The sequence below is a fragment of the Gymnogyps californianus genome, chromosome Z, assembly GCF_018139145.2.
Source record: "Gymnogyps californianus isolate 813 chromosome Z, ASM1813914v2, whole genome shotgun sequence".
Lineage (NCBI taxonomy): Eukaryota > Metazoa > Chordata > Aves > Accipitriformes > Cathartidae > Gymnogyps > Gymnogyps californianus.
The window spans coordinates 74236421-74252493 of NC_059500.1; the positions used below are offsets into that span (position 1 = coordinate 74236421).

At 45.4% G+C, this 16073-nt stretch overlaps 1 protein-coding gene across 1 annotated transcript in view; it reads right to left on the reverse strand.

The window, feature by feature from the left end:
* DNAI1 (dynein axonemal intermediate chain 1) overlaps window positions 1-16073 on the reverse strand; it is a 151273-nt gene that overhangs the window by 58807 nt on the left and 76393 nt on the right. Inside the window, exon 17 of the mRNA XM_050913638.1 lies at window positions 1708-1797. Coding sequence (XP_050769595.1) covers window positions 1708-1797 — 90 coding nt within the window. The remainder of the gene's footprint in view (window positions 1-1707; window positions 1798-16073) is intronic.

Here is a 16073-nt window from a genome sequence, read left to right on the forward strand (position 1 = left end):
TATAATTATAATAATAATAGTAATGAAAAGGAATATAACAAAAAAAAAGAGAGAAATAACACCCAAGAAAAGACAAGGGATGCACAATGCAATTGCTCACCACCCACTGACTGATGCCAGGGCAGCAATCCACCCCTCCCAGCCAACTCTCCCCCATTTATATACTGAGCATGACGTTCTATGGTATGGAATATCCCTTTGGCTAATTCAGGTCAGCTGTCCTGGCCATGCTCCCTCCCAGCTTCTTGCACACCTGCTTGCTGGCAGAGCATGGGAAACTGAAAAATCCTTAATTTAGGATAAGCGCTACTTAACAACAACTAAAACATCAGTGTGTTATCAACATTATTCTCACACTAAATCCAAAACACACTGTACCAGCTACTAAGAAGAGAGTTAACTCTATCCCTGCCGAACCAGGACAGGTGTAACCTGCCAAGTCACCTCAACTGGATGTGTTTAGCTGTAGGTGGGTATTACCCACTTCAACATAAATCTTTTGGGCATTTCTATACAGGGGATAAAACAGGAGCTGAGTGCTGGGACAATGTTAGCCTGTCCCTGTCTAGGGAGCTCTGAGACCTGTTTTGGGAGAAGGACTTGGGACACACTTGCAGGAAGGATTTTTGTATCTAAAGCTGCATGTATGAACCTGGAGGAGTTTGTAAAAAAGTACTTAATCATCAATGCCATCTGCATGTGCCTACCGTGTTCATTAGAAGAGGCTCCCACTCCTGACGTGAACATGAGACTAAGATTTACATATAATGTTAGACATGAATCCCTGCCCATGGTAGCAAGGCCTAAAGTTTTCAGAACAGACAAGCCTTGAGTAGCTTGGTATAACAGGTTGAAAAGATGAGCATCCAAGGATGTAAAGAAATTTCTTTGCTTGCTGCGGAATAATGGGACAGCTGCTTCAAACTCATATTCAGGGCAATTCAATTATTTTTTAAGTAAAAGATTTTGAAATCTTCAAAATGTAAAATCAAATAGCCAACAGAAAAACACACATGTTGAGATTCAGGGACATAAAACTAAGGGTCATTTAGGGACATTAATGCTAAGTTTCTATCAACAGACGTACTCCAAAAAAAAAAGTGATCAAAGGCAGGGCATGCAAATGAGTTAACAGAAGTTGCTTTGGGTGCGAGCTGGCAACGTCATGGCAGGGGGAAACCCTTTGCCTGTTTGATTGCATGTTGCCATCCCACTGCAAATGCGAGCTTACTCTGTGCTACTTTGGCCACAAGGGGCAAAATTTGCACCGTCCCTCTCCCATTCTGAATTGCAAACTGTAGGGGAGCATTTTGGGGGTGAGAGTCTTGAAGCTGGGGAAGAAAGCAGATTATTCTGCTCTGTCTCTGTGTGACCCTCCTGGGACCAGGAAAGTTTCAGAGCAAGGACCAGTCTTGAATTCCTGCAGCTGCAAAGCAGGAAAATGATCTCTCGTGCTGAGGCCCATGGGGTGCTACAGGTGCAGGTAGGATGAAGGTTAGGTCCTGAGCAAGGACTAGGCTGGTTCTCCTCATTTAAGAGTTTAACACAGAGACCCAGACCCAGCTGTGACTGCACCTGCAATCTTTTGCTGCCACTTATTTTCAAACCTGGCTCATTATAAATGAAAATAAAACTAATGCATCATTGAACTTTAGAGACAATTGCTTATAATTTGACTGGGAAAAGAAATTGCCATCTACAGTTTACCTTAACTACAGTCCATGAAACAATCCGCCCATCCGAGGAGACAGAGAAGAAGTTCAAATTGTTGTCCATGTCATCCTTCTGCCACTTGACCTTAAAACAAGAAGACAGTCTCAGTCAGCACAGGGCACTCAGCACTAGCAGGACAGAATCCCATGCCTTCAGCAGGGTCTTCTGAAATCCTTCCTAAAGAGCAGCTGGTTTCCACCCCAGAGGCCTGCTGGTGCATAGCATGTATGAACACCCTTACCTCCACAGGCAGTTTCAGAAGTGCCTCCAGCACTCCACTTTCCTGCAGGGATGCTCCAGAGAGGGGGCAAAGTCCCACACCTGGGGATTCTGGACCTACCCACAGCCATCTCCTCCAGCAGCAACAGGAGCATTGCCTTGTGAGGTGTCTGAGCTATGCAGCGCTCTGCACTACAGCACAACACCACCCCAGAGATCCCTAAGACATCTCCAGACAACACCAGCGGTGCCACAGAAAGGTCCCCAAGACACCTGATACGCCACTGACCCTGCACAAACTAACCCCTTCCCATTTGGCTAATTACTCCAAGTGCAGTGCCATATGGCTACTCTTCAGCCAGACAACTTCAAATTAGCTTTCTGCCCCTATGTGGGGTGTAGACGAGCCCTAGCAGGCAATGTGTGACATGGGTCCTTGGGACACTTTTAGTTTCAGGGAGATGAAAACTTCTCCATTAAAATTGAAATCCTCCCTACACCTTCAGAGCATCTGTCTGCCTGGTAAGGAGATTTGCCTTTTGACTGTGACAGCTCAGCAGGAGAGATTAGAACTCAGATAAATGGCTTACAGTTTAGAAAACCAAAAGTATTAAGAATGCTCGATTTTCAGATCTAGGAATTCAATCAGACTGAAGGGAAAAGGATGACTTGTCACTGGGCCTGTCAGCACACATTCCTGTGGGCATCTGTCAGTTCAGGATGGGGACAAGCACTTCAGCAGGTTCTGCTGAGGTTTTCAAAGGTGTATCTGTTCCTGTCCAAGCAGTGCAGCAGATACATTTCCCTAAACATCATCCCATAAACATGATAAATGGGCACGATTATCCTAGAACTTACCAAATACTCTATCTATGACCAGCTATTTAGTTGATACCTATTCCAGAAAACAAGCAGCATTCTCAATACTTTAATTACACAGATTGGGTATTCTGATGATACTTCCTTGGGAAAAACAGTGTTAATTCTGTTTTGTAAAATTGTTTATAGTGTGAAGTTCTGTGGAGCACGAAAATTCAGCAAGAGACTCAGCAATGAGTAATTAATCCTCTAGTGAACAGGTTTCCTACCTAGAGCACACTATTCTGAGGAAGGAAAAATAAAACACAAAAGGAATCCATCGGGAAATACGTCAAAATGCCAGTTTCATGTCCATAACGTGCAACTGAAGAGTCTCAAGTGGCATATACCTTTGAACATCCTTGCACAGGAGAAATCGTAAGTCTCCAAGTGGAACCACTTCTGCTATCTGGCATTAAAGGAATGGCAGAATTCAATATGGCCCAGAATAAAATGGCTAACGATAAAAAGACAGGTTCAATGGCACATATGGAGAATAGTGGTTTCCAAGGCTGGCCATCATGCACAAAATGTGCAGTGTGTATCTTTTCCAGGAACATCTCCCAGGGACCATGAGCTACTGCTGACAATGACAGTCACCAGCAGCTGCTTCAGATGAAGGGGTTGGTGTAGTGAGGAGTTTTAATTCAAAGGAAGAAATGTAGAGTTCAGGGGAACTGGTTACAAACACATGCCCAACGTGTCTCATACTGGACACAGAAAAAGGGTCATGTTTCAAATCAGAGCTTTTTAAAATGCCACTCTAAAATTGTCTGACAATAAGATGTTTTCATTTGTATGTCCAACACAGCTCTCCTCTAACTCATGTTCTTCCTCTTCAGTCTACTTTCCCAACTATTTGGGAAAAACAGTCACACTTCCCAGCCTGCCTCTAAGGCAAACTGACTTCGCTTGAGGTAGGGGAAGCTATTTCTCAAGGCAGTTTCTTCTACGAAAACTCTGTGCAAAGGTTTTGCCATTTAAGCCTGGGAGCAGTTAGCACAAGTGGCTCAGATATCCTCTAGTGGGACAGGACTACACGGCAAGAAAAGGGGCTCTCCAGTATCTGAAACCTGCAGCCTGAACCCAGCAATGCCCTGAGCTGCACGTGGAAGACAAATGCAGCTCACACATATCTGTACTGCAGTCAGCGTGGGTCTGAGCCATCCTGAAGTCTAGAGCCACCATCCAGGTTGCTTACACAAGGCACACACTGGGATCAGAGCAGGTCCAGACCCTCTCTGAAGGGAGAGTCCCAGCTTGCCCCCTGTCAGAGTGTACGTCCAGGCACTCATTAGTGAGCTCTGTTCGAACTGTGCAGGGGCAGCTGCAGCTGAGTTCCCAGCTCTGCTCTTGCCAAGTACAGTGTAGACATTTTGCACCCCAGCTAGAGCCAAGTGACAGCCCACCGCACCAGCAGAAAACACATGGATGAAGGCTCAGTGGCTGGAGTCCACCCTGACCACCCTGTGCAGACACAACTCCTCAGTCCTCATGCCTGCGCTAACACAACGTGTTGCAGGAACCTCGTCTAAGGTGACCGATGACATTAAGTGCTATCATGGGCTCATGGGGTTTTATCCCAAGCCAATTTCTTTCAGCATTCCCAGAGCAAAGAGCTTTTCCCCACAGTTTGCCCACTCCAAATACCCTCTCCCTGATGGGATTCTATTCAAGTTTTCTACTATCGGTATTCAGTTAGGTGTCACAACTACTTCTCTTCATGTGTTACACAGACAGGTGGAGTCATCAGCCCCAAAAAGCAAGTAGGCTGATTTGCTTGGGGTACTCTTGCTCCTACATTCAAAGCAGTCAACAGTACGTTAGGTACATATTGTAGACAGCTTGAACACAGTCCCTCAAGGGCATCAGGATCTGCCCACAGATGACTGTCAGCAGCTCTCAGTGATGTTAGCTTGAATTTCAGAAAACAGAAATTGGCACTTAATACTTTCAATTTTCCTTCAACACCTCTGACACCTTAATAGTGTTTGTGATCTTTTTTCTCCTGATCTCTGAATCCCATAAATGCTTATTAGAGTAATTAGCCTTCATGATACTGCAATCAAATTGGGCATCTGCTCAGAACTGGCCTTTTCTCTGCTCCCAGAGGCCTATGAACATGGCACAACCTCCTGTCATTAGCAGTATCTGTGCTGTGTGGGGTGGGGCATTTGACAAGAGAACCAGGCAATTTTGTGCATAGTGGCAAGAAGTTAATTCTTTCCTGAACCATGTGATAATCAACCCAGGATTTTGGCTGCATGAGACAATTTACAGCAAAAGTCCAATTATGATACAGTAAGAGTAAAGAACCACATGAGAAAGGAAAGTGTGCGTAAACAGCAGAAAGGAGACAAGTAAACACAGAGCAGCAAGTCATTTGCTGTGCCTGATCATGATGGGACCTGTAATAAAATCAAGGAGCTGCTGCTATTTTTTCATTCTGATCTTTAAACCTGACTATTTTTGCAGTGCAAAATTAGTGTGTGAAACTCATTGCTGTTAGAAGAGCCTACCACTTTTTAATTTTTATTTCTTAAAGCCTGTTTATTTATAAAGAACTTGAGACTATTCAAACCCCTATTTGTTCATAGAAAAATAAAGATTAAAACCTGCATGTTCACTGCTATGTATAGCAGGTTAGCAGGGCAATAATCCATTCATTCTTAGCAAGGGAATACTATTATCTTTGTCTATGGCAGCTGGTAATGGCTCCTGTCCAGCAGATTAGACCATTTATCCAATCTGATTTGAAAATTCCCATGTTTCTGATGTCATTCCTACAAAAGAAATAATGTTTGATCAGTTTTCATGGCACGGAGGCTGTTAGTCACTCGCACTCACAAAATACAATTGGTCAAAATCATCCCAGCCGTGAGGCTGACTTGAGCACTTTGCAGGCAGCCACAGGCAGGATCTGCCTGCCTTTCTTGTAAGGTGACACCTGCTACTGCAAACACAAATCCCTCCGGCTGGCCCTCGGTTTGCTAAAGCCCAGCTGTGCAGTGCCACATGCAACACATGCACATTGACTGATGAGCAATTCCTTCCCTTTCTATTAATCACCCTTCAAGGAGACCTTTGCCAGCATTGGAGTACCATGGCCCTGCTGACACCTGCCCTAAGTGAAATAAGAGCATTTTGGTCATTCAATGCCTGAAAAAATGAATAAAGTCTGCCACAGGTAGAGAACAGGAAAGACAAAGGCATTATCAAATCCCCAGGCCACCCTTACACGAACCGGCCAAGTAAGACGCTCAGATGACCCCAGCAAGCAAACAACTCCTTGGGCTGCTGAGGAAAGTCCGTGCCAATATGACCTGGGGACAAATTCCTTCCAGTGCCAACCTGGCAATCAGTACAGTCCTAAGCAAAGCCATCATGGCAATGCAGGGTTTGGAGGGACCCGAAAAGTACATCTATTCTGCTCTGAGGCAGGATCAGACACACTCATACCACTGGTGACAATTCACATAGACTGTTCTCACAAGCCTCCAACAACAGGCACTCAACAACCTCCCTGTAGATACATCAGTGCTTAATTGGCCTTATACAGGAGATTTACTTTACCACAAGTCAAGCCCATTGCTCCTTACCATCTCCCCAGTGGACACAGAGTACAATGGTTTATTCGCCTTTTTATAAGTCTTCAAATGGGCAAGAAAAGGTTGCTGTGTCACCGCTCCTTTCTCTTTTTTCCCAACCCAACAAAACCAATTGCTTCAACTGTTGCTCCAGGTCCTGCTCTCCAAGCCTTCACCACTCCTATTCTTCCCCTTCAGCTCTTCTCTGCAGCTGCAAACACATGGTACAGGGCCACCTCAGCACCAGCAGACAGGAGTTACAACCTCCTCTATCTTATATTCCTGCTAACAAATCAGAATGACACATGTCTGTGCAACAGTATTGCATTGCTGACCATTGGCGGTGATCTGCTATACTCTCCCCTTCTGGCACCCTGCTGCCTAACCAGTCATCCCCTGTTTCATATCTGTGCATTTAATTTCCCCTTTCTAAACATAGTATTTGCTCTTGTCTTTATTGAATTTCATCACATTGATTTTGGGCCTTTCTTCCAATTTATCAAGATCATTTTGAACATAATCATGTCCTGCAAAGTGCCTTGTCCTCCCAAGGGGGCTTCCTTATTCTGTAATCGGAGTTGTTAATGAAAGTATTGAACAAAAGAAGACCAGGACTGACAGCTGGAGGGTCTCACTTGTAGCGTCTTCAGAGTCTGACAGCAAGCTCTGTATAACTGCTCTTTGGGCACACTGCCTGAGCCACCTGAGCAGCCTCTTTATGGTGATTTTACCTAATGAATATTTCTCTACTTTGGTTATATGAATGTCACTGTGTGAGCCTGGATCAAAAGCTTTAGTCAAGTGAAGACGGATAGAGATGATAACCTTGACTACCTCCCCCTTCTTCATGAGGCCCATTTCTCTGAAACAAAAGAAAGAAAAGAAATTATACTGGCTTGACAATTTATTCTGGAGAAATCCACGTCGGCTTCTCTGAATCACCTTATTATCTAGACATTTACAAACAGTTTTGCCATTTGTTCCAGTGTTTTTCCAGTCATAGAAATTGGTCTGGCTGGTCAGTAATTCCCTGGGTCCAATCCTATCATTTTCCTCCAGACATTTTTTCACTTCCTCCAGCCCTTCGAGACCTTTCCTCCTTTTCATGGCCATGCTTGTCCTACAGGCCAGAGTGCAGCCTGATGCACTGCTGTGCTATCATCCACACTTTGCAAGACCCTGTGGCTGGCTTAGGATGCCTCTAGCATGGGTGAATTGCCCAGACACTGGTTTCTGGGCTCTGGTACCCTGTCCATGGCACTGTCCCTCCTGCACGCAAGGACAGTCCCTTTGAGGAAAGCACCTGCAGAAACCTCTTTTGCCAGACACTGGCTCTAGAGCATCACTGAAAAGTGTTTTGGGATTGATGACAGCAGACTTTACATGTATCATATTCCAGTCTGCCCATGTCACAGGTACATGAGTGAGTGTGGGTCCATAGGCAACAGCAGAATGATGCTTCCCTTCACCCTTTCTTGTAGGGGGCCTACAAGAAAGCTGGAGAGGGACTTTTTATACCAGGGCATGTAGAATAGGGCAAGGGGTAATGGCTTTAAACTGAAAGAGGGTAGATTTAGATTAGATGTAAGGAAGAAGTTCTTCACTGTGAGGGTGGCGAGACACTGGACCAAGTAGCCCAGAGAGGTTGTGGATGTCCCGTCCCTGGAAGTGTTCAGGGCCAGGTTTGATGCGGCTTTGAGCAACCTGGTCTAGTGGAAGGTGTTCCTGCCCATGGCAGCGAGGTTGGAACTAGATGATCTTTAAGGTCCCTTCCAATCCAAATCATTCTATGATTCTGATTCTATGATCACTTTAATAATTAATCCATGCTCCAGAGCACACCCCAACCCTGCCTCTGTGTCAAGGTACTCAATCAGCTTGGATGCTGTAAATGGGCTTGCACATAAACACTACCCTCTGCTTAAAATACAGGATGGATGTAGCCCAAAAACTCCCTAAAATGCTTGTTAATGGTCTGAAATTGCTCTGGCTAGTTCTTTAAGTACTCCAGGGTATGTTTAAGCCGATCTTGCTGATGAGCAAGAACCTGTCTCATCTAAATATTCTTTAACATGCTCTTTCCCTATTCTGACCTGTGCTTTCATCCTCTTGTTACATTAATCATACTAAGCAGCCAGTCTCAGACACTTATTGTAAGACTAAACAATACAGCATCAAATATTTCATCCTTCTCCATACCACTCAGTATTAGCTGAAAGCTCACTTTAGTAATGAGCCTATATTCTTCATTCCTTTAACTTCTAATATACTTCCCAAATATTTTCTCCTTCCCTTTTATGATCCAGGATAATCACAGCTCATTTTGCACTTTCACTTTCTCTGTATTAATTTGTCTTTGTGCTTTTCTCTAATACTCAGCTTTAGACACATGTCCTTGTTTCTGTGCTTCAAGAGTTTCTTCGTAATTCACTGCTGAGCTCTAGATGCAGCCGTATGGGCCCCTCTTGGAGAGCTTGCCATTCTACCCAGGCCAGCAGCTCAGGGAGTTCACCCATCTGGCTCCGTAGCTGAATGGAGCCACAGTCTCTTGCAGGAGCCCAGCTGTGCATCACGGGAGCACAAGTGCTTCCCAGCCCCTCTGGGCTCTCCCAGCCACCCTGTTTTCCCCATACCTTGGGCAGATAGGGCTAAGCAGGGAGATTCAGACACTTCTTCTTACACTCACACTGGCTGAAGACTTTTACTCAAGGCTTCCCACTGGCAAACATCTGCTCCTCGAGCAAACATGCAAACGCAGCGAGGGCATCAGCCCTCAGCTCGCTCTAGCTGTGCCTGCCCTGGCAGCAAAGCACCGACACAAACCCACCATCAAAAACACATTTCCCCAGTGTCTTTATGCACAAGCCTGGGCCAAAGCAAGGTGCCAGCAGAGCTCTGGGGCTCTCTCAAGGTAGAAGAGCTGAACATGTGCTGTGATTTAGCAAGGGCACAAGCTCTCATAGATGCAGTTTGGCTGCATCCATCACACAATGGCCCAGGTCACCAGACGAACACAGTGTGGATGCTTGCAGAGGCAGACAGATCAAAGTCCAACCAGGAGTACCCATCCAAACCTGGACGTGTTTGTCCAACAGTGGGCACCTTTGGTCTGTGTAGAGGATACTTTCCCCATTTTGCTGCTATCCTATTTTTTAGTCTGCCCCAGCATCATGCTGAGGCTCAATGCTGAAGTGCTGATCTATGATAAATTGCTCCATAGGTCACATCTTCTGGAGCCAGGCTGATCTCCCCTGTGCTCTGGTGCGAATATTCTCCTGGACTCCCCTACAGCAGTCTCTGATTTGAGCTAAGAAGCAGTTCTCATTTCTTCCCTCTGTCACCTCTAAATGTGTTTCTTGTTGGTTCCTGCCACTGACTTTCAACAGAACGGCATCAGGAAACATCAGGTCATTACCAGCAGAGAAGAAATCTTTCACATTCTCCTCCTGTCAGTGACAAATTGCCATTTTTTGGTTTATTCCCCTCCCTGTGTCACTTGCCTCTGCTGTTTGCCCAAGCGATCTGCTGTGGTGAAAGTCTCCTAAGACAGTCAGCTTATCCTGCGCCTGCTGACTTTCTGTTTTGTTGGGGCAAATAGTTTGTCCCTCCTTGCTGCTGAGACAAAGTAGTGCTTCTACAACAAAGTCCCCAAATGCTCTCCATCAAGGACATTGCCAGCTATTCTTTGTTTGCTGCTTATCATGCACCCCAGCCTGGCACCATAAGTGGGCCTTGCCACCTCACTGAGGATCCTCAGCCAGCTACCAGAAGTGAAGCCAAGGCCAGGCACCTGGAGGAGTACATGCAAGAGGCAAGGCTGCTCTCCTGCAATCAGTCACAAGAGACCTCCCCCCCCCAGATTATTCACTCAGTCACCTAGAAAGCACAGGCTGCTTCACTCACATGCCAAGTAACTCCAGCATCAGTCTTTATGCAGCAAGAGACAGGCAGAGGAAGTTTTAGAGGTGAGGAGCAGGGCAGTGTCTGGTGTCCCCAGTGCTAAACTGGACAGCAGTACAAGTTGTCCTATGGGGAGGTGGGAAGAAGGAAGACAGAAAGCTTCCCTCCTCACCATGGTTAGTTGGGCTAAAGGCAAAGAGTGAGCTAAATCCAGATGACTCACTTTGGCTTGAGGCAATAATGAAGATTTTAAAGAGCTGTGATAACTAAGTGCAGACTGCTTACTCCAAGATCTAGGTCAAAGCAGCCCAGTCAGCCTCTTCAGCTAAATCTCTACTTGCGGAAGAAGGAGCTCCTGGGTCCTCACTGCACGTTGGCCATATGATCCCACTGTGGCAGGAGAAGATTTGGCTGTGCCTTGGCTGCGTGTGGGTCTGGGCTTCCTGCCAAAGGTAAACCCGGGCAGGCAGGCAGGGAGGAGCTGTGGTAAGCCCCAGTTGGTCCCTCAGGGAGGGGGACCAGAACCAGGGGGTGACCAGCATGCCTGTCTTGGAGCCAGGATGGCAGCGTACAGCATAAAGGGCTCCTGCCCTGTGGTGCATGCTCAGCAAAAGAGATTGCTGGTTTGTGTCAGGGCTTTTTACCATTCCTGTCTATTGCACTGGGAAGCAGACAGCATTTCTGCTGTGGAACACCTAGCAAGAATGAAAGATCTCCAAAAAAATAAAGAGTTTTGGTCAATACTGTCATAGAAGACATTAGTCCTTGATTTTGTTCACGGAAGCCCTGCTGTGAAAGCTTAGTCCCTGTCCCTATCCACATCCCTGAGCTCTAGAAAAGGTGCTGGTAAAAGCACAGTGAACGGATTAATCCAGCCACAACTAAAGAGGAGCAGCCGCCCCGGAGAGGAAGAATCAGGCCTGCCATATGGGAAAAGCTGGGCTGCCACTGTCCGACTCCAGAGTCTTTGCACATCCAGAAGCTTCATGGAGAAAAGCAACCCTCATGAGTTGGGGGACACTAACACCCTTCTGCCACTGCCTGAGACACCTGCCTGGGGAAGAAGTTGGAGACTCTCCTTTGAGGGGCAAGTGACTTTTTGGGCCAGGAGGCCGGTGCCTGTCTGGAGCCAAAATCAGATACCCCAGAAAGGTTCATCTGAGCTTCTGCCTCTTAGACCCCATTTATTGTTTACAAAGAGGAAGGCAGGTCCCACGACGAACCACAGGTAAAGCAGAGGTATTAAGGCCTTCCTTCTTTCAGTGCCATATAAAAAGATAAATCGTAACTAGACATCTAACAAAATTAACTTTAAGGAGCACAGGCCAGAATGCTGAGATAAGACAAATATATCCAACTCTGCAAGGCCTGATGAAATTCAGCCTAGGGTGCTTAAGGGAGTAGCTGAAGCAATCTCTGAATCATTAGCAATTATCTATGAAAACTCGAAGACAGGAGAGGTCCTGGAGGATAGCAACAGGACGAAAATGCCCTCAGGAAACCCAAAACAATACCTGTCTTGAAGGATAGGTTAAAGGACTGTGGACCAGTCAGCCTAATGCTGAACTTTGAGAGCTCAAACAAAGTACTAAGTCATCCATACATACGTACAGGATAAGAAGATAAGGAACAGTGAATATGGGCTTGTCAAGGAAAGATCTTGTCAAACAAGATTTATTTCCTTCCTTGGCAGGGTAATGGGTCTAAAGGATTAGAGGGAAGGAGTAGATGTGATTTACCTTTAATTTTGTAAGGCTTTTGGCCCTGTGATGTTTTCAGAAGCAAACTAAGAAAAGAAGGTCTAGATGGAATTAGTATGAAGTGGATGAGTGATTGAAAATGAATTTTCAAGAGTTATAATCAATGATTTCCTGACCACTTGAGAGAATATCTCTAGATGGTTCCCACAAGGGACTGTCCTGGGTCCAGTTCTATTCAATATTTTCATTAGTAAGTTGCATAGTGGACTGTAAAATACACAGAATATTTGCAGATGACACAGTTTAGAGACAGAGAATTCTGTTAGGATCAGGACTCAAAGTTATCTTGACAAACTGGAGACATAGTCTGAAAACAATAAGCTGAAATGTGATAAAGACAAGTGCAGAGGGACACAGACAGGAAGAAGACATGTAGAAACTATGCATATAGACATGTAGAAATTAGGGAATTTCTGGCTAAGTGACAGCAGTGCAGCAAAGGATCAGAGGCTGGTGCAGGAATCAGCAAACTGATACTGCTGGAGGGGTGGGGAATTACAGAAATCCTTTTCACATGCATTAAGAGGTGTGTACCATGTAAGACATAGTAGGTAACGACTCCAGTCTGTCAGTACTGGTGAAGACAGCTAGACTGCTCAATCACATTTTGAAGAAAGCACTTCAGGAATGATAACACATCTGTGACGGCATGATGGGAAGAAGAGGACACTGTCAAGGCCTCTGCCAGTTCTCATTTCTGTGATTCACAAACAGTTCCCCATTTCCAGAAAGGAAGGTTCAGTCTGATTTTAAATTCAGTCTCACCTCTCACGAGTTTACTGCATGTCATGTTCAACCGCATTGTAACTGCTTCATTCGCTGCAATAGACAAGACTGCTTTGTATAGCAGACAAGTCTTTTTAGTGTGTGTAAAAGCTGATGGAGAGATATACATAAAAATTACTTTGATTTACATATAAGTATAAAAACTTAAAAATAAATTCATTGAAAAATGTTTCTATCTTAAAATCTGGGTTTTCTTTTAAATGCAAATGTTTCAGCTGTGACAGTAATCTGCAGATAAGGGAGCTGCTAAGCGAAGGAGGGTTCTCAGTGCCATTCTGTCCTTTGTAGAAAAATTTGTTGACGTTTTACTGTAAAATCATGCAACAAGACAGAATGGATCAGCTCCATGTGCCTAGGAAGTAAACCTACCCCCATGACAGAAGCCATTAAAGAGATAAGATCTGCAAGGACTAACTCTTCCTAAAGGTGAGCCAGTAATATTTAAATACTTGGCTGTACTGTTTGCATTAGAGAGGAAATGGTTTAGACAGCTGATGAATGTCAAAATGTTCCAAGATCCCAATGCCTTCCAGTCAGTTTGGGCTTCCGTCATCTCTCTTACATCTTTAATAAGCAACTCTGACCTAAGGTACTCCCTGCCATCCTATCTGAAGTAGAAGTAGGGATTTACTCAGATGTCTCCTGACTTTACCTACTGTCTTTTTGTGTAACACAGCTTTCCTGATAATAAACATGCTGGTTAGGAGGGTCAGGGTCGCTGACAGGCTTGGTAACAGTAGATAGGTACTGAAATGAAGGCAGCTGCTTCATCTACAAAGAAGTTAGGCAGCATCCAAGGCAGCCAGCTTCGCAGGACCATATCTCACCACGCAGGGATGCAGGAGGAAGAACTCTTCAGCATACTGCTATGATAACCAAAAGCATATAACCCTGGAACAGAAGACACAGCACAGCAATGCCTGGGTGCTCCTGGAGCAGCCCTTGACCACAGGCCGTCAGTCACCTGTGCCATGGGCATGAGGCTGGATGATGGCTTTATTCATGGGTACCAGCAAATACCAGGCTTATCGAGTGGAAGATGGTTGCTCCTGCTACAGGCAATAGCAGGAACTTCCCATCTAAAAAATTCACAAATGCCTTCCTCATTCTAGCAGCATATGGCTACTTGCAAGCTTTACTACAAGTATTCCTGGCGTTTTCTTCTCCAAAGTCCTTGAAAGCTTCCTGATAGCCAAGGGAAAACAATTAGATGAGTTCACCAGCAATGAGGACACACTGTAAAATAAACTCCCACGTCATATTTAGCCCCATAAACACTCCTCTTCTGAAAAGCACTTCTCTCTCACAGCTAGATCAAGTGTGCTTCACCTTGATGGCATCTTCCTGGGACTGACAGCCCCAGGCACCATCTCTTGAGCACCAATGAACTCAAGGGTGCAAGATCAGCAGACAGGAGCAAAGAATCAGGCTCACCACATCAGTGTCTTCACACATTACCCACAAATTTGGGGTGCAGAAAAAGGGTAGCAAAACCTCTCCTACCCAAAAGCACATTCGATGATACTGGGAGGGACTCAGCACTGAGCTGAGCAGAGAGCACAGCCATGGGAGCACCACTGATGCAGGGTAAAGGCCCAGCCTGGGGCTTGTGCATCACTCATGCTTCAGAGACTCAGATTTATCTGGAGGAAGCAGAGCTCAGTTATAAATAGCACTGGATAAGGCTGGCCCTACTTTCAGTTTGTTTTCTTCCTGCTGGGATTCCGATGCTCTGCTTTGTACAGCATTTCACCAGGAATATGCTTGCTTATTCCCTTCACAGCACTTCCCACTGTATTTATTAGGCTGGTATGTTAGCAGCCAAGGAGCGAGGAACCAGACATTAGACTCCCACCTGTTTGTCCCGTCAGTGGCCATGTTCCCATGTCAGACACAGCACGCAGCTGAGTGATGGGTGCCGCAGGCCAGCAAAGCTCAGGGGTATTTAACCAATTGCAATTCACAGCTCTTGGTTTCAATTCTGACTGTGCTCATGGAGCAAGATTTCCAATTTACAGACAAAATATGAAGTTCCCCACTCTGTGTGCAGGGAAAGCAGACACACAGGGCAGGCAGACTCACATCCAAATCCCCAAGCTGTCTGATGATGCTAAATCAGAGACAGCATCTGTAATGTGCCTGACAGAAGGTTCCCATCATCACAGGATCAAGTGGGCTTGCAGCAGGGATGGGGAGAGACAACCCCAGGGCCTGCCAGGTGCTTAGGGTCCCAGATACTGCACCGAGCTGTGGCAGCTCACCATGGCACCAGGGGTGGGAGAAGGGCGTGAGCTGTGGCCAGCCCCGGCTCCCCACATCTCGCTATATATCTGTGCGACCTTGCTTGCACCGTCCCTGCCCAGCTTGCCTCTAGCTCTGCCCTTATCACTCTCTTATCTCCGTTTCATCCTCTTCAGAGAAGGACCCTATTGTTTCACAGGCTGCATCAGTGCCGTTAAGATCCATCTGGTCCATACGCTTTCTACACTTACTTTGAAGATCCAGCAATCAGCAGTCACGTTTCATAGGCCAGCAAAGAAACACATTTTTTCCACTAAGATCCAACATAGTTCCCTGATTCCTATTAAACGTTTAGTTAACTTTTGTGACTGCTATAAAGCAACAGAAAAGGACTGAAAGATCCAAGCAACCAAACAAATGCATTACAACTTCTCTGCCCTTTTAAGCCTCAGGCTAACATTTTCCAACATCCCAAGGCCTTCAGGGACTCTTAAATTTTATAAGTGAAGTTTTCTCCACAAACTAGCACCAGTAAAACTAACAGACAAAGAAAATTAGTTACACTTTGCTTGCAGACACCAGAAAAGAAATAAACAACCTGAAAACCCACAATAAGATGGTCTGGATCTTAAGTAAAAGGGAGAGGAGGGAGAAGAACAATACAGCATTAGAGGAGAATCTATTTAGCAAGCAGCAGTGAAAGCAGAAGGCAGAAAGTAAGTTCAGCGTCTGTATGAAGTACAGAGGGAAAGGCAGCATCAAAGCAGAAAAAGCTCCTTTTCAGACAAACGTTACATGATCTGCAAGGGATGCTTTGCAAGAGAATTTCTAACCCACAAGAATCCATACCCAAGGCACAATTTAAAAATAACCAGCTACAGAAAATGAATCTCCAGAAGGTACAGTCTTATACCATCTCAAAAAATACAACATCGAAGTTAAAAGATCAGGGATTTTGTTCATTATTGTCAAAGATACTTAGGAAGAAGCATTTGGACACTTACCTTGC